The sequence below is a fragment of the Mustela nigripes genome, chromosome 14 (genome assembly GCF_022355385.1).
Source record: "Mustela nigripes isolate SB6536 chromosome 14, MUSNIG.SB6536, whole genome shotgun sequence".
NCBI lineage: Eukaryota > Metazoa > Chordata > Mammalia > Carnivora > Mustelidae > Mustela > Mustela nigripes.
This window is the reverse complement of record NC_081570.1, coordinates 5,726,904-5,746,065: the sequence shown is the minus strand read 5'-3', so window position 1 is coordinate 5,746,065 and position 19,162 is coordinate 5,726,904. Positions and strand designations below refer to the sequence as shown.

Here is a 19,162-nt window from a genome sequence, read left to right as displayed (position 1 = left end):
TTTTTCCATTGGACAATCTTTCCTGCTTTGTTGAAGATTAATTGACCATAGAGATGAGGGTCCATTTCTGCACGCTATATTCTGTTTCATTGATCTAAGTGTCTGTTTCTGTGCCAGTACCATACTATCTCAATGATTACAGCTTTGCAGTAGAGCTTGAAGTCCACAAAAATACCTTTAGTTTTTGACTTTAATTTTAAACTAAGCACTTGACCAAACAACAGTAGCAAGAACAACAAAAACCATAATTAAAAAAAATAATGATTAAGTGTGAGAGGGAAGAGGTACGAATAAGTGAGTCAGGGAATAGGGTTCGTTTGCTCTTAGAAGTTTATATAAATTACATAAACTATAAAATTCTGTAAAGCAGAGAATTAAACTTAATCCTTGAGATATTCTTTGAATACACTAGTAGAATTTAATGGGGTATGTTAGACGTCAACAATAGTATTAGCAGCATATTGATCAGCTGATAACTTAAGAACCCAATCTTCTGTACCTATAACTTTGTACAAGGAGTTTTGTGGAGGTGAGGAAGGGCAAGATATAAAGGTAGACAGGATTCTAGTCCTTGATCTTCATTTTATAGGGAGAAACTACACTTATTCGAGTGATGTTTTATATTAGTAACAGGCAGTGAGTGGACTGAATAGTCCAACTGAATAGGTCAGACAATACGTTGGTGATACTGGGGAAGACATGAAGGACCATGAAGACTTTGATTTGGGTCCTGGAGTTTGGACAGAATTACAGTAGGACTTGGTAGAGGCAGATCATCTCTGTTAGGGGCAACAGCATGGGGAATTTCATGGAACAGGGCATGACATGGTTTTCTATGATTCAGGACCCAGTTGAGTAGATGTAAATATCACACGGTAGAAAGGAATGAAAAGGGTAGCTTGTGGTTTTCCTTTACTTCTCTTGTGTGTGGATTGCGGTTTGTCGGTCTGTGACTCTGGTGGTTCTGGTTTTGGGGCAGCAAATTCTGGATGCTTGCCTTAAAATTATTTGGGTCTTGATTTGATAAGTTTCTTTTAAGGTGCTTTTTTGTATGCCTTTTTCTCCTGTTAGCATCTCCTAGATGGATGTGTGGATGCTTAGGAGAAAGACTAATAACTCAAGAAGAGAACTCACTCATGGGATTGTTGTATTGTCTGGTAAATAAAACTCAGAGGTAAATTTCTGTAAACGGTGTATCAGTTTCAGAAGCAATTCAGTACAGTAGTTGGTAATCTGTGTCATGTATCTTGTGTGTATATCTAAATCCATATAGTAAGTTTAGCCTACTCTTTTTTTTTTTTTTTTAAAGATTTTATTTATTTATTTGACAGAGAGAGATCACAAGTAGGCAGAGAAGCAGGCAGAGAGAGAGGAGGAAGCAGGCTCCCTGCTGAGCAGAGAGCCCGATGCGGGACTCGATCCCAGGACCCTGAGATCATGACCTGAGCCGAAGGCAGCGGCCCAACCACTGAGCCACCCAGGCGCCCCTGGACAATTTTCTTATATATTTCAAATAAATCACAATGTCAATATTAATTGAAATTCATTAAGAGTAGGCTAAACTCGGGGCTCCTGGGATCGAGTCCCGCATCGGGCTGTCTGCTCAGCAGGGAGCCTGCTTCCCTCTCTCTCTCTCTGCCTGCCTCTCCGACTACTTATGATTTCTCTCTGTCAAATAAATAAATAAAATCTTTAAAAAAAAAAAAAGAAAATTGTCCAGTAATAAGTAAAAAAAATATGTAAAGCAGGAAATTTTAATCTTCAGTTTTGCTAACTAAAAAGAAATCCATGAAAATTGAGCCATCTGTCTGTTCAGACTGATAACTGAACTTCTTTTCCCAGCCTTTAGTTATATTTAAGTCCTCTTTCTAAAAAGCTGATAATAAATATTTGAATGGGTTGAAATGTTATATGAATGTATACAGTAGTCTTACAAGAAAGACTTACAAGATGGGGAAGCCTATAAAATACAAAAAACAATTGGTGTGGGAAATTCTGTAGCTTGGTGCTTCAGCTGTGGAACAGTTGCTTTTAGAAAATTGAGAACTGCAGACTACAATTAACTGTCATTAATTTCCATGAATAGAAATATGTTCCATTTACTGTACAATCAGGAGCCAGGCTTGAATGAGTTTAAATAGATGAAATCTAAATTATCCTGACAGTCCATTAAACACTAGCAGAAAACCTGTAAAGAAAATGAATTCACTATGATACCAGTTTATAATAAAATCATTTGCCAAATAAGAATTATAGCCCAGGCGTCGAGAATTCTCCTGTGTATTTCCAGTGAGCACTGCAAATTGGTTGAACCATTTGTTGTAAAGCCCAGGCTCCCAGCACATTGTTTTCTGAGTAGGAACAAGCAGTGTTGCTTGAAATCTGCTCTGCGGGATGTGACACCAGAAGATCAGAGCAGCGATTTGTTTGTTGTCAGCCATATCGGGAGAGTGGAAGCTTCACTTGATCCTGTTGCTGGTTATTTTTTTCCTACGATTACTGGGCAGGGCGTTCCTAGAAGTGTTTGAATTCTATTCGAGTTGGTTTCCTAAATGTACATATTTAGCCGTGCTGCAGTTGTAATCATTGCGGTGAGGACCTATTGTTTTTCATTAACAATCAGTCAACCTCAACTTAATAGGGATTTTATCGCAGAATTAACCTTTTTTTTTTTTTTAACATAGAGAGACACAGTGAGAGAGGGAACACAAGCAGGGGGAATGGGAGAAGGAGAAGCAGGCTTCCCGCTGAGCAGAGAGCCTGATGTGGGGCTCAACCCCAGGACCCTGAGATCATCACCTGAGCCGAAGGCAGACACTTAACAACTGATCCACGCAGGCGCCCTGAGAATTCATGTTTTAGATAGGACCCACTGATTTGGGGGTAGGGTTCTTACCCACCTTCCCAAGCACTAGAAAGGTAGGTGCAGTGGGGCAGCAAGAGTGCGAGCAGGCTGGAAATGCCTCTTCCTTGTGTCTCTAATGCCTTTTGCTTCCATGGGGCACGTGGCCACCACTGATTTGTAAAATAGATCTTCCTGCCAGCTAGATTCTGGGTGTTCTCTTATGGTACAAAAGCTCCACACAAACAGTCATTAGAAACTGTAGGAGAGATCCACATCACTTAACTGGAGTTTGGATGTTCAGCTGGCTTGGGTCTTTTTCGCAGTTGGGATTCAGTGTGGATCACAAGGAGGGCTTTTTAAGGAACACTTGCAGAAGGAAATGGTGGTGAGAGGGCTTCAGACACTCTTTGCTTGAGTAAGAGTGTCAAACTAGGGCCAATACTTAGCGTATCCATGTAACTGGTAAGATTGCTGCTGCTGGCAGGGCAGAGTTCTCTAGTCTGTGCAACAGATGATTGATTTGAGATGTTGGGTGGGGTCTGGCCGCAGCCGTTACTCCACAACACCAGCATCACTTCTTCAAGTTAGAAATGTGACTGTTTGGGATCAGTCTTTAAGCTTTTGATATACTAGAAGATTTTTTAACTTCTAGAGGAGGAAAGGGGAAGGTGGGAAATTGAAACAGCCTTCCAGCTGGTTTTTCTCATCATTTAATTTCCTGTTAGCATTGAGGTTTATCCTCAGATGAATGTTTGCTGGAAGTACACAACTTTCTGTCTTCAGATAAAAGCTCGCTTTGTAGTGCTAGGTGGTAATCTGTAGACATTGGAATATGTGGGATTTAATTTTCATGAAGTTTAAAAAGGAAGGGACCAAGGATGTGTTACCTCCGGTATTTTCCCCACTGGCTTTAGACTCGTTAAGGTGTAGCAAGCCGGGTTGGTGCCAGTTTTCAGGCTTAGAACACAGGATGGAGGTAAAAACTGAGAGGATTTCACTTACTGAGGTGCAATTTTCCCAGTAAATTGTTTTTGTTTTTTTGTTTTTGTTTCCTTTTCCCTTTTTACTTCTCCGCAGTTCCTACGTGATGTGGGTATATCCCATCCCTGCAAAAGAATCTAGTAGAAAACTAGAAGTAGACCATCTTGCAATTGAGTTAGTCCTTAAAGAAGTATTTATTAGAAAATAACATTTATGTTCACATTGATGTTACACAACAGCATTTTTAATGGGATCTCATATAAGTGCTTTTCTGTTTTTAAATTTTTGTTCAGGTCATTTGCTCCTTGTATAGTTCTTGAGTGTTTACTGTGGAGTGGAGTGTCTTGTTACAGAGGTGAGGAATGGTGATGGATTTGGTGGTGCTCAGTGGGGAGGCTGCTGGCCAGGGGAGAGGCTGCTCCGCTGGAGGCCATGCGGTGTGGGTTGGGATTTCAGCGTTGTTTCTTACATGTGTGCGTAGCTCCGTACCTTTTTGCATGTTGGACGTTTGGAAACACCCATATTAACTAGTGAGATACTTGTGGACTTTTGACCCTGTAATATTAGACCAGTTGGCTGATACCTCACTGGAAGGTTCGGTGTCCAGGGTGGAGGAATCCTGTGTAAGGGAAATGGAGCACGGAAGGACGGAGCAGTCCTGAGAGTCAGCCTTTCTGTCCACCACTGTGCCACACTGCGTGTCTCCGGGAAGTGTGTTTGTGAGAAAGCCTGTCTGTGCGTGCTGCTCCTCTTCTTTTCTTCTCTCTTTTTTAAAACAAGTAGAAGGTTTTCTCTTGGAAATTATATTACGGTGGCACTGTCATGCCTTGCAAAGGGATGAGAGGGTATTTCAAAGATTAAGGGGGCAGATACGCATTAACAGGAGGGAGATTCTTTAAAGGACAGAGCTCAGCACAGGCTGAGCCTTGCCTGCACATTGTGACCGCAGCTTTAATGCTGGGCTCACAGCGCTGCTTGCTCAATTAGTTGGTGAGGTAGGTGTCCACTGTGCTCTGGGAGGAGGCTGTCAGGAAGGATGCTGACAGTTCTTTGTGTTTCAGGATGACAAACTGCCTGATGCTTCAGGCTGTGGTTTGTACCCTTGAGAGGACCATGCTCTTGCTCTATTTACATAAACCTGCTGATTTGCTGAGGATTGAAAAGCAGAGAGGGCTTTCTTTGCCTTAAGAATCTGCCTTCATGTTTTGGCTGACTTCGTTCCCCAGCTTAGCAAATGTTCTCTTGTTTGCGGATGGCACAAAAGATCCTTGGACGCAAAGCTATGTTGAGGTTGTGAGAAACAGCCAGAAACACCCCTGTTCAATATCACTGCACGGAGCATGGGTACAGGATTTGAGGTTGCTTAATCGTGTGATCCGTTCCTTGGCAGAGGCTCGATGTTAGAGAACAGGTCTCAACCTAGACCCGTGGTTTTATTTCCAGACACCCCTAGTAAGAAAAAAAGGAGTTATCATGTATTGTTTGAAATAATTGATATCGATGGTAATAGCCTCACTCATTTCTCTGGTGTATTTCAGGCTTGCTGATTTTAAGATTAAAAAAATACGTGTATTTGCCCTGCAGCAGCCATTTGCTCAATCTGGTAAATACGCATTTTTGTATGGGTGATTTTGAAAATGTGCATCATGCTCTTAATGGATTACTTCAGCTTTGCTCAGGTTTTTCAGAACTGCTGGCTTTGTTTAACAAAAGGGGGGGCTTGCTTGCTTTGCTTTTCCTTCCTTTCTAAGAAAAAAGGTGTCTGTAGTACTTGTGTCAGCTATGGGAGATTTTCAGGTTGAAGATCATTGATCCAACTGACTGAAACCAATTTTCTAACCAGCCTCAGATGATCTATGCACTTATAAATTGCATGAAAATTCTTGGCAAATCATTTTGGCTTTAAAAGATTGCTGGGCATATATTCCAACTGAAATTTTAACATTGCTCTTGACTTACGTTCTCCTCTTGCCCTTGCCAAATTATATCACTTTAGTTTTGTGCTCACCATAAACACCTATATGAAATTATTTTCTTAAATAGCTGCTTCTTTAATGAGACAAGAGGGAAATATTTCTTGTGAGTATTTGGCCTTATTTAACCTTGTTTTGAAAATCACTAAGAGTAATAATAAGTAGATTTTTTTCCCCATGAGACTTTAATTCCAGATTGTCGCTTAGGATGTACAGTTGGATCACTCTAATTTTTATGGGAGGGTAATAAAAATTTGACTCTACAATAATTTTTCATGCTTTTAGTTTTAAAATGAATTTAAAAAGTCAGGTCAAAACAATGTATTTTTCCCCATTTCTTTGGCAAGTTATACATTGTGAAAAACTTTAATTTATATTTCCCCTGATCTTAGTGATTCTGTGATTAAGGACTACTTACATAAAATAAACTTAAATTTTGTCATTTAATTATGAAGTGAGCTTATCTTTTTCATGTATGAGTTTCCAGATACTGATAGAGATCACTTGATACAGTGACCTGTTTTATAGATTATTATTCGTCTCTTACATATGAATTAGGATCAATAGTAGCTTTTTTTTGTAGTAGCTTTTTTTGTCAGTAGCTGACATAGTAGCTTTTTAAACAAAAAGAGGTGACTTTTTATCTGTTAACAAGGCATTAATAAGTAAATGTAGTAATTCCATCTGTCAAGTTCAGGGTTCTTTTTCACACCACCTTATTCCTCATGGCAGCGTTTCTCCGGCCAGCAGGTGAGAGTCTGCCTCCAACACTGCCAAGAAGCTTTTAGGCACAAGGATACCAGGGGTCATCCTCCATGTCCCAGTATAGTTCTTTCCTCCCTCTCTGAGAGTGTTACATCCAGGTATATTTATAGATAATTATTTTCCTGATGTAACTTTGCAGTGAGAATCCTTTTCTGGAAAGTTTTTTTGTATTCAAGTGACTAGATATTTTAATCCTCAGAGTTAGAAGGTTTATAGTTCTAATGATTCTATGGATTATGAAAAGTATACTTAAAGCTTTTTTAAGGAAGATGTTGCCATTTCTTTTCAGAGAACCCATGAGAATTTACTGGCCCTGGAGCTAACTCATGATAAAGTAGGTGCTGGTGGGATGGAAGGAATTAAGAGGGTTTGGCCTGGATAGGGTGGTGGAATTTTGGATGCTGTAGCTCAGTGGAGGTTGAGATGGGGTGCAGGACCAGACCTTTGTGTGCTGCACGTTTTGGTCCCATGGACTTTAAGGAAGTGGAAGTCATCAGTCGGGAAGTGACCCATTTGTGTTGAAGTCAGTGAGTGTATAGCCCGCTATGACAGTGTTATGAGATTTAGAAGAAAAAGCTCTCTGTAGGAGGTGATAGGAAGAAGAAGGCCTCTAGACTGTGATTTGTGTTCAGGTTGAGTGAGGCAGGTAAAAAATTGATATCCAGAGATATGAAATACTGGTATTCTGTACATTAGGGATTGGGACACAGAAATTAAGAATCTTGGGTTGTTCCAAAATTGTGCAGATTGGAACTGCAGTTTTTTATGTAGGGAATGTTTTTAGTTGAATACCAAATTAGGGATAAGAAGACAGATATCAGGGGCGCCTGGGTGGCTCAGTGGGTTAAGCCGCTGCCTTCGGCTCAGGTCATGATCTCGGGGTCCTGGGATCGAGTCCCGCATCGGGCTCTCTGCTCAGCAGAGAGCCTGCTTCCTCCTCTCTCTCTCGGCCCGCCTCTCTTCCTACTTGTGATCTCTGTCTGTCAAATAAATAAAATCTTTAAAAAAAAAAAAAAAAAAAAAAAGAAGACAGATATCTGATATCTACCCAAGTAGGAAGAGCTCTCTTGTTCCTTGAGATGATTGGCATGTTAAATGGATATTGCTTGAATGTTAAGCGGAGTTATTTAGCGTCCTGGACCCTGGAACAAAATAGAAAGTTCAGTCAGCATTTTATTCCTGAGCTACTGTTGGGCATGGATTCAGGGATCGAATCTTTGTTGTTGCGTCTCCATCTGAGTAGAGAAATCAGTCGGGACATTCTGAATGCCTAGATGATTGGCATTCACATTTCTTCTTTTTCTGACTTTGGGCTACAGAAATCCTGATGTCTTTCAGAAAGTTTCTTGGAAGGAAGTGTCCTTGGTGAGGGCTTTCTTCATGATCCACCTCTTAGTGGCTCAGCTAGTGCTTGTGGTGGTACTGGACTGTCCATGGGATGGATGGCTCCAAATTTCTGCTCCTTTTCTTTTTCTTGGCGCTGTGTGTTTAACATAAGGCAGTAGAGGAATCTGCTCGTATTCTTATGCATCTGAGTTATTCTGAGATTCACTTATCATGAAGGGTCACGAGGAGGGATAAAACAAATGGTATTTTGAATGTGGGTATTATGTTTATTATCCTTAGAAAATTTGATTGACTACAGATGCCTTTAGTTCTCAGTAAATAATACTTAGAGGATCCTATCTTAAGCTTTATGATGATCTTGGGTTGCCTTGTGGAGAGTGTTAAAGTCCCTTTAAAGCCACTGCTTCTCTTAAAATCATTGCTTCTTTTAAAAAAAAAAGGTATCTCAACCTGCCATTTTAAAGAGCAGCCCTTTAAGACTCCAGCTGTGGAGAATGTTAGACATAATTACCCAACCATTGCTATGTCAAATGTAATTTAAGAAAGCGCTCTTAATCCCTTGAGGAAAGTGTGGTTTGGTTTACTGCATCCCTTCTCTGATAGGGTGCCTTGGTTTTCTTTATAATTAGAAAACATAACAAAGTGTTTAAGTTGAAATTTAATAGTAAATTATCCACAACTGGTTAGATTTCTTTCTTTTTCTTGGTTTAGGTGCACAGGTCATTGTAACAGTATGTTCAAGCCAGTCCTGTTTATATCTTTCATGTATTTCCTCACAAATTGTTTACTGAAAACAAAGAAGCACTTGGCAAACCATGTCTCTTTGTGAAGACATGGTACTATCTTTCTGAATAAGACATTCAAGATTTTGTCTTGTGTAGCTGTGATCAAGTAATTCGCTTGGTTGGATTTTCTTCCTCATAAAATGGTTAATCCTGTTTCTTTCTCCCCCTTCTTCAGGCACCTTGGAAACAATAATTGAGGCTTTATCAGGTTCTTTAAATTATCAGAAAAGTGGTCGATAAGAACCCCAAGGGCTGTTTTCCTCTTAGCTTAAACTTACTTGTAATTTATGATTCATCTTTGAAAAAAATTTTCTATAAAAGATATGTACTTTGCCATGTGTGTGTTTATGCAGTGGCTTTATGGGCCCTGTCTTTGTTCCCTTAATGGTAAATATCATTGTTTTAAAATTTCTTTTTCTTTTAAAGACTGTGTGTATATCGAGAGTCGGAGGCCAAACACGCCGTATTTCATCTGTAGCATTCAAGACTTCAAACTGGTAAGCATTTTTAAATGTGCTGTTGATTCTCCTCTGTGCCTTCTTTTTTTCCAGTTGCATTGGCTGTCTCTCTCAGTTGCTTCTTGCTGGTTGTGGACTTGATAACCAGGCCACTTCCGAGTGCTCACTGCCTGGCAGCTGCACCACATGTGTAAGGCTGTTTCATCCTTCTGGTTTTGTAACACTTCCAAAGCTTGTACTGTGATCAGTGTTCCCAAAGTTTTCATTCTCTAGCAGTTGTTTTGACAATAATTTCAGAGATTTTCTTGAGTTTCTGAAGTAGTTTGTTTCTTCTCAGCCATCGTGAAGAGCCTGAAGTAAAGTAGATTTGGGAATTGGTGGTGAGTTGGAAAAAAAGAATATTAACGCGCCAGAGACTAGTTTTTGGGGGCAACTATCATTTCCTTAGAGATTTTAGTGAGTTTGGAGTGTATCTTGGGGTCACCTGGTGATGGAGTTTGGGGAAAGGAACTCTGGCTTGGGAATAGCATGGCTACTGTACTTTCTTATTACAAACCTGCCCCAAGTTTAGAGGTGTTGATACTGCCCCTGAGGCAATCTCTGGGTTTTAGACTGGTGATTCCCACACTTGGGACTTTGGATCCCTGGATATCTATAGAGATTTTACAAAGGTCTGCAAATAAACATTCTCAGTTTAAAATATGCCTCTCCTGTGTTTGTACAACTACTTTTCAAATATATTAATATGCTGGTGTGCTTTAAAAAATTCACTTAATATTTAATGACAGTATACAGTTAAGAATCAGCTTATTACATATTTTCCTCAAATAACTGCTGTGTGAAATACTATCAGAGTACTGCCATTTGGGGGATCTTTTGAAACATTAAAAAGGGATCTTTGTACTTGAAGGTTGTGAACTACTCTCTCCCTTCTTAGGTATAGAGAAATCCCAATTCTTTAGCTCCGTAGAGGTATGTATAAGTCTCTGTGAATGTTTTTTTCCAAAACCCTTTGTAACTTGACAAAATCTGTATTCTCACATTCTGTATGTGATACTTCAGTCTAAAGAAAGGTAATGTAGTAGGGAGAGATCTTTAATTCTGCATCTCCTTTGTTTCTTTTTATCATTTTTAATGACCCCAAATACCCAATTAGTATATTCCGACTTAGCTAGTTCAAAAAAATTGCATGCCACTTATTTTTTCTTACTAAAGTTTTGTTGCATTAAGTAACACATGCTTACTGTTTGAAAAGAGAGTCAAAAGTACCATTTACTTCTAAGATTTATTTATTCTTGGTAGGCTGCTTTTAAGTTCCCTGCTTGTTTTACAAGGAGGTCTTGCAGTGTAATTTTGTATATCAAATGCTTTCTGTTCCCATTTTATGTCAACATGAAGTTTTGCCATTTTTAGAGGTCTTTGCTATTTATTAAATATTTTTTTCCAAAGATGTTTTTTTGCAGATGCTGCACTGACATCTCAAAATCTGGGCAGTGGTTTTGCTTCCTGATGAATTTTCTTTTGCTTGCAGAACTGCTACTTCTCTGTCCCTGCTTATCCTTTTTGTGTGTGTGGTTTTTTTTTTTTTTTAAACCAAACATAATACCAGTGCACCATGGAAAAGATATAGTTGTGAAATAAAATTGCAAAGATTTTTTTTTTAAACCTATTAGATTCAGACCCCTTTTTGTACAATTTTAGCACATTAGCAGGTACCTTCATGTTTGAACAGCTTCTCTTATGAAATGCTGATTACAATGTGATAGTTGCTGTTTGGGGCAGAGGTTCCTGCTGAGTTACAGTAATTGCTCAGTGTATTAACAGCAATAAAAGCTGAAGCTTCTGTTGTCAGTATTGGTCTGGTACAACACATTAAAGCTGTCTGCAAATACAGTGTGGGGAGTGGGCATGGTATGTAAGTTGCACACTGCTGTGTCTCTTGTTTTTGTTGAGTTCTGTATTCAGCACATGCTTGTAGTTATTGTGTAAGAATATTTACTGAAGAAAGAATGCAGTTATTGTCTGGATACCCACTTTCTTCTTTTCTTGATTGCATTTTTACTTAAGAAAAGATAGCTTAATAGATGAGAACAATCATAGCTTTTTTTCCCTTCAGCATACCCAGGCTATAAGGGGAAAAGATGAACAGAAGGAAATATACTTAGTTTCTCTGCAAGAATTTAAAAAAGAAGAAATTGGAGTTGGTTTTGCCCACAGCAGATACCATGCATGGCAAGTGGAGCAGTAGAAAACAAAAACCCAATAGCTTTGAAATGTTGTTGACTAATTATATATCTTTTTAAGCTTTTTTGGTTTGGGGTTGTAACGGAGAGCTGTGTTCCTTTGTTTACACCATGAATTAGAATGACCCCTTACCTTGGTGAGTTTTTGAACATATGGTATATTTGGGACTGTAAAAACTGGGCAAATGCCCTTATGGTGCATATTAAGTAAGATTACAGTGTTAGACACGATGGAAGTTAAGGAATTGAGAAGCGGGCATTAAGGAAACATCTATGACCAGTAACCCAAACTAGCATAATGCCAATTTGTTGAACTGAGGACCCTGGGTAACATTTCAGGAACTAGTTCCATGAGAGATAAGAAGGGTCTTCGGATTTTATGTGGGAACCTGGGTTGTCTTCTGGGCTCTGCTACTATGTACATTCCATAGAGTCAGAGTCCGTGATTTGGAATATAGTTGTCTGTGTGTGCAGGATTATACTAAACCTGGCAAACTGTTACACAGTGTCCCCTTTTGCTTTCAAAGTTATCCTTGTTGTGGATGATAGTTTATTGGGTCATCTTGCCTGTGGGAATGGGATCCAGGGCTTCTGCTTTGTTAACATTTAACCATCGAAATATGTAAGGTCACAGTCACCGTACATGGGTAGATGTGTTTAGAGCCCGCACTTTCACAGGCATAGGCAGAAGCTGTGGTGGAGCAAAGTGACTGAGCTCCTGGCAGAGCAGAGGCTGCTTTTGAAAGTAGCATTTTCACAGGAAGCAAATTATATGTTCTGTTAGGAAGCTTTCATCCTTTTAGGGAGTGTTAATTTCATCAGGCTTTTTACAGACTAGGAGACCAAACTGGATTTGTTTGACTACGATGACAGAAGTATCTATGGCACAGGTAGTCAAAGCAGGGGTTCAAGAGACAGGAGAGGTGAGGTGGGATTATGGATAGTGTATGCTTGGGAGTAGGAATAAGGAGGGATCGTCAATTAAATAAGGCAGCTTTGTACCTTAGGCTTCTGAACTAAATAATAAGGCAGCCGGCAAAATCTTTATCTTTTTGAAAGAGTAGTAATATGGAATGGCCATCTCTGATCTTTGTGGCTTTTCTTGAAAAGAGAACTGAGAGAATGAAGCAGTTAGCTGAGGGGGAAAGCCGGAAGGATGAATCAAGGGTCGCCTCAGCCTCAGTGCAGAGAGCGTTGGCAAGTGTAAACAGGTCACAGGCAAGCTGGCGTTACAGGGCAGGAAGCCAGGAAGAGCAGAGGATCAGAGCATCTGTGCAGAGAGCAGTAGAAGGCCAGCAGGAATGAGGGCATGCCTTCTCCCTGAGCTCTCGGGAGCCTGCTGTGTTAATGCTTCTTCCCTTGGGATTCTTGGATTATCCTTGTTTCTGCTCAGGAAAGGCCTCTCTTCTTGGGCCAGCTTGAGTGGATCTCCATTAATTAACTGAAAGGGGCTCATATAATGTCTTCAACCGTTTTCTCTGCTGCTCTCCCTTAGCTTTCCCAGATCAGTGTGTGGTGTGACTTAATTTACTTTCGGAGTCCTCTTTCTGAGTGAGTCGGAATCACTGTATCACCAAGGAGCAATATATTCCTGAGTGCAGTGAGGAATGTTTTTGGTGGTAATCATTGTCTTTTTCTGTTTTTTTTTTTTTTTAATATTTTATTTATTTATTTGACACAGAGAGAGGCAGGCAAAGCGAGAGGGGGAGGCAGGCTCCCCACTGAGCAGAGAGCCGGATGCAGGCCTGCCTCGATCCCAGGATCCTGAGACCATGACCTGAGCTGAATCAGGCAGAGGCTTAACCCACTGAGCCACCCAGGCACCCCTAATCAGCGTATTCTGTAAGCATTTAACAAAAGCCTACTCTGTGTGCTTTGTTGGGTACAGCACCTTGGAAGAACCTGAAGTCTGCAGGGTAAAGTTCCTTCCCTCAGTGACCTTAGTTTCTAATGGGACAGACATCTGTGGCATTACTGGATGTCTGTCCATTCTCTTTGGAGAACACTCTGAGTAGGATCAATGTGAAGGAAGCCATTCACCTTTTGTCCCAAAAGAAAGATTTCTTTCTTGCTTTTACTGTAAAATATCAGTAAACTTCCATTTTTATAGAAATCTAGGCCTTCAGCATATAATGGAGTGAATTTGCTCTCTGGACATAATCGTAAACTCTGAAAATGCTTTTTGCAAGATTGTTTAGTGATTTTCATGCAGTAAAACACCGAGGAGTACCTTGTTTGGCTCTGGTAGTAGTACTTCATATCTAATTCTTCAGTCACAGATAAGTAATTGACGCCCTTCCTTTTAATATTCTACATGGGCATTCTTTGTGGATTCCCAATCATTCATACAATAGAAAAAAAATAAGATTTTGGTCCTAGAGTTATATAGTTATTGATTCTTTAACTGTTGCATGAAATGAATTTGTAGGTTGGGTATGTAATTATTACAAATATTATTTTGAGCAAATACCATTCATCTTGGCTCCAGTTTGGTTTATTAAAAGTGGAAAAGTTGTGGTTAAAACTAAACCTGATCTTAGAGATTCCCTGAAGTTGGGGATATATCATTACGGATATTATGGTATTTTAGTTGACTGTTCAGGGCTCAGTGAGTTGTTAGGACTCTGCATGGATGACTGTGCTTTTGTATCATTTATGTCCCTGACAGTATACATTGTTAAGTGTTGGTTGTGAATGTGGGGTAGCTGAGACTGCATAGTACCACTAGTTACCTTGACAGAGGCACATCTCTAGTACTGCTGTGAACATGGGGGCCATGTTATTCAAGATTGAACACCATCTCCCTCTTGGTTTCATTGCCAAATGTGAGCAGCCAAGGGAGGAACATTTTGGAATTTTGGATTCCCGGTCTGCATCTATAACCCTACCCCAAAAGTTGATTGCCACAGTACAACAGAGAGAGGCTGCAGAGAAATTAGCTCCCTTGCAGCTTCCGTGCGCCGCTGATGTTGTCCCCTCTCCCCCAAATCAAGTTTCTCTGAAAGTAGATTAAAAGCAAGAAGGTGCTCTTCCATCTTTAAAGTGAAAACTTACTGAGGATAAGTAATTTTATCTTCTCATTTTTGGTTAGAGACCTTTATATAGATAACACTAGGGGATATGGGATAGTTTGTTAATATGCACTGTGTACACACTTCTGTGTGTACACACGAGTTAATTATCATTCCGGTATCACATGCTGCAATTATTTAATCCTGCCTTGGCTGCTGTGACCATTCAGCACAGAATATATGTTGTATAGACATTCAGGAAGTGGGCATTCATTTTAGGTAAATCTTGTATTAACTTTCCTGGGGATGGGACAGGAGGTCTACATTAGCGTGAGTATGGCTCTTTCAGAATTTGAGATGTTACTCGGGGACTGAGAGGAGAGATGGTAGGGTATAGAGTGCATGTGTTGGGAGCTTGACTTTGACATCAGCTGCTCTGTTCTTGAGTTGCTCTCCTAACATTTTATTTACAGATGAGGCTAGGATATAAGTAAACCTACCTTGCAGGTAGGCGGTTTTTAGATGAAAAGATCAAGCCTACAAAGTGGGTGATAGTGCCTGGGCCATGGAATGACATGGTAGGAAGGTTGATGTTTCATTGGTGCTCTAGATCTAAGTTTTTGTAGGGGCAGACACTATGCCTGTGTTACTCATTGATTTATACTGTGTGCTCAGCTCATTGTCTGGCCCATATAACATCCACAATAAATGTTTATTACATTTAAGTGGAAAAAATTCACTGCATGAAGTTTTAGAAGAACTTTAGTAGTAATTTGATACGATGCATTAACTACAAATTTACCTTCTGTTTATTAAGCAAACCAAAAAGACCTGTTTCTTTTCTTTTCTTTTTTTTTTTAATTTATTTATTTGACAGAAATCACAAGGGGGCAGAGAGGCAGGCAGAGAGAGAGGAGGAAGCAGGCTCCCTGATGAGCAGAGAGCCCAATGCGGAGCTTGATCCCAGGACCCTGGGATCATGACCTGAGCCGAAGGCAGAGGCTTTAACCCACTGAGCCACCCAGGGGCCCCAAGACCTGTTTCTTTACCTTTAGTTTACAATACGTAGTATTTTGGTAGCCTGCAGTGGGTAGTATTTTATTGATTTATTTTTAAAAAGATTTTATTTACTTATTTGACAGACCAAGATCACAAGTAGGCAGAGAGGTAGGCAGAGAGGGAGGACGAAGCAGGCTCCCTGCTGAGCACAGAGCCCGATTCGGGGCTTGATTCCAAGACCCTGTGATCATAACCTGAGCTGAAGGCAGAGGCTTTAACTCACTGAGCCACCCAGGTGCCCTGTATTTTGTATTTTTAAATAATTTATTCTTAAAATATGTTAAAACTCAATTTCTTATTTTCTTAAGGAAATTTACATGAGTAATGCCAAAGTCATAATATTTTTTAGGCATCATAATCTATTTTGAATTTTTGATATTACTGACTTTTAGCAAAGACAAATGAGGGCTTAGTTTATAGATAAACATTCCTGAGAAGGCCAGTGGATAGGAAAAATGCCTTATGGTGTGATGGTTCATTTTTGTATAAAAAGTGGCTATTTTTCTCTTCCTGATAGTCTCTCAAGTTAGGCCTGCAGAACTGAACCTTTTTCTCCATACTTCCCTTTTCTCCTTCTAGTTCATTTCCTAGGAAAAGGTCAGTACCACCCACACACAGCTTTTGTGACTTGGAGGGTAGTGTTGGATAATGAAGTGAGACCCATGAAATTATCAACTGTTTTTAGTTTGTAGAGTGAAGAATTAAATATTACTTAGAGACATAGTGGAAGGTACAGTTGAAATAATTCTTTCAGAGGAGTTGTTCCTGTTCACTAGTTTAGCTGTTCTCACGTGTTAGGAGTGAGTACGTCAGTGTGGCCCCACTCTTCTTACATGGTGATTTCTAAGTCAAGAAAAGGTACACATTCTTGATTTGGTGCTTCTGAAGGCCACACCTTTTTTCTCCTTTTGTTTAAAGTAAAGGCCATGGTTGCTTAGTTGCTATCTATAAGCATTATAATAAACTATAAAGGGGTATTGGACTTACTCCCCGCTGTTTGTTTGGAGTAAGCCAGGAATAATAAATATATGTGGTGAGACCAAATGTCCTTTTCACATGTAAATATGAGGCTTAAAATTTTATTTAATCCTTTAAGAAGCAAGAGGGGGGATGAAATCCTTAGCCCCAAGTTTAATGGACAAAATGTTGTTAGATATTTCTCCTGGCAATTATGGGGTAATCTTGTTGAAAGTTACTTTGAATCACCATCACCTTTTTGCAGGATATGAATGTCAGCTTATGAATGGAGGGGATAGTATTCACATAAGTGAAAATCACAGTGAGGCTTTGGGAATAAATAATCTCATAGCACTTTATTGGCCCCATTTTCTCAGCTTCTCGGCAGGCTGTTTTCACTCATGACCGACAGTCATTATAGGATACATGGGATTTAAAGTTTTAATGGTTCACAATTATTGTAAAGTTGGGTAATTCATTTTCTCCTGGTTTATTTGGATTTTAGAACTAAGAAAAGAGTTTTAATTTTACTATTCTATAAAATATGTATCTAAAAATGTTTAATGTTCTATGTGAAATGTTTTCAATGTGGAAAACTTTAGGCAGTCTCATCTTTTCTTAAAAAGGAGCCTAAGAAAGTTCGAGATAATTTGATATTGCAGAGAGCTGCTGTGCAAGAGTATTGGTCAAGTCTTACTATTCAAACGTGATTCCTTAGAACTGGACAAGTAAAACCCATTAGAAGAACGGAAGAAAATCAGGGAAACAGATACTGTCTATGTTTTCTGATTCGTAAATAAGAACAGTGATATGCTTTAAAATGTATTTTTTAATATTTAAAATGTTTTAATAATTATTTGAACTTTCACATATTTAAAATAATGCCAAGGTGCTTTGAAATGCCTTACTAGGTGTCGACTTGGTTTAAAACTCTGAATTTGAATGAATAAGGATTTGCACGATCTGATTGATTAATGAATTCTAGTGCCAACGGTTAACGAGCAATTCGTTTTTATTGGATGGTACAAAGTACTGAGTATATTGTACATTCGGATACACAGCGGAACTTTTGATCTGTCTGCAGAGCGGGTATGGGGAGGAGGGGGGATGTGGTAGGGAAGGTCATGTCGCCAACGATGTTGGCTTCATCCCGTGAGGCCGTGGGAGCCGGAGCCTGACTCGCGGGAGTGTCCTGTGCGGTGCCCGGTGTACTCTGGAGCGCGAGCTGGGCCAAAAGGAAAGCAAACCGTCATGACGAACACGTTCCCGGTATTGGCTTATTTTCCCGGGATTCATGTTCTTGTTTGTTTTCAAGGAGACAGAGGAAAACAGGTCATTAATGGAGGATATGAAAATCTTGGATCACAGGAGGTTGTTAGTGATTCTAAAGAATTGAATGTAATAAGGCTCCCTAAAAATGGTTTAATATCAAAAAGTTTATCTGTCAGTTTTAAACACCTTTAAGAGCAGAGATTCTTATATAAGTATCTGATTTTATGGAGTTTTTTTAGTTCATTTAAAACCACACAAAATTGGATTGATTAGTTTTTGGGAAGTGTTATGTACTCTCTAGAATATTTGAAAGGGAACACGCTCCAACTGTTATTTGAGGTGTCTTTTTTTGATGCTCACAAGGACGGTGCTGACTTTCAGGAGTTGCTCTATAATTGGCTGCTGCTTTTAAATGTCTTTAAAGTTTAAAAGAAAAATAAAATAGACGTGTGATACATACCAGACTGGTTTTGCCCCTAAAAGAAATAATGCCTGTCTTGAGCTTTACGTTTTGTTCAGGTGGGCGTTTGTGAGAAAATTAAAGCTCATTTGAATTGTGTCTTTTTTCCTTCTAGTATTAAGCCTTTGTCTTTTACTTTTAGCTTTATAAAATTAAACCAGGACTTTGAGAATCATAAGGTCTTTCTTTGACCCGCTAATGTCTTGAATATTTCCTTATTAAGTATCTGTCTTATGCCCCTAGCATCTCACATTGGAAACTCTTCTGAAAGCTCAGTTTGTCCACTTGTGGTTCATTTTATAGTTGTGTTTATCTGACACCGTTGCTTTTTTGTTTTTAATCTAAGCAAAGCATGCCATTGTCACTGTGCTTTGGCACTGTGTCGCATCTTAACTTGGTTATTTTGGGGGCACACACCATACTGCTTTTCATCAGGACCCAGATTCCATTGTGGAGCCAGAAGGGTCATAGGTTTGTTCTTACTGAAACAAGGAAACAGCTCTGATTGACGCACAAAGGCTAACTTCAGCAGTAGAATAAATTCTCTGAGAGGCCATCTGCTAAAAGGTGGTGTGGATTCCTGCTTGTGTGCTGCGTGCCCCTAGTAACCAGGGCCGGAGGGGACGTTGGGCATGCTAACTGAAAGCTCTTTTCTTTTTTAGGTCCACAACTCCCAGGCCTGCTGCAGATCTCCAACTCCTGCTTTGTGTGACCCCCCAGCATGCTCTCTGCCGGTGGCATCACAGCCACCACAACATCTATCTGAAGCCGGGAGAGGGCCTGTAGGGGTAAGGAGAATCCCGTTTTTAAAAGCTATCAATATTTTATATCCCATAGGGTATAAAATAGGAATATTACCTCCCTCCCCAGAGCCCCTTTAAAAATGTGCTGTATTGTATGTGTTTTTAAAGGAGTAACAAGTACATGCACAGAGGAAGCAAAATACGGGACTTGCCTTACCCCTCTAGGACAGTTCCAGAAGTCAGCGGGGTTTGGTGGTGTGGGG

The 19,162-nt window shown here is 39.8% G+C and overlaps 1 protein-coding gene across 3 annotated transcripts in view; it reads left to right on the top strand.

The window, feature by feature from the left end:
- RERE (arginine-glutamic acid dipeptide repeats) overlaps positions 1-19,162 on the top strand; it is a 419,097-nt gene that overhangs the window by 184,030 nt on the left and 215,905 nt on the right. For 2 of the 3 annotated variants that reach the window (XM_059374869.1, XM_059374868.1), the window contains exons 3-4: positions 9,123-9,193; positions 18,819-18,944. In XM_059374869.1, coding sequence (XP_059230852.1) covers positions 9,123-9,193; positions 18,819-18,944 — 197 coding nt within the window. The remainder of the gene's footprint in view (positions 1-9,122; positions 9,194-18,818; positions 18,945-19,162) is intronic. The other variant, XM_059374870.1, reaches the window with a different exon arrangement.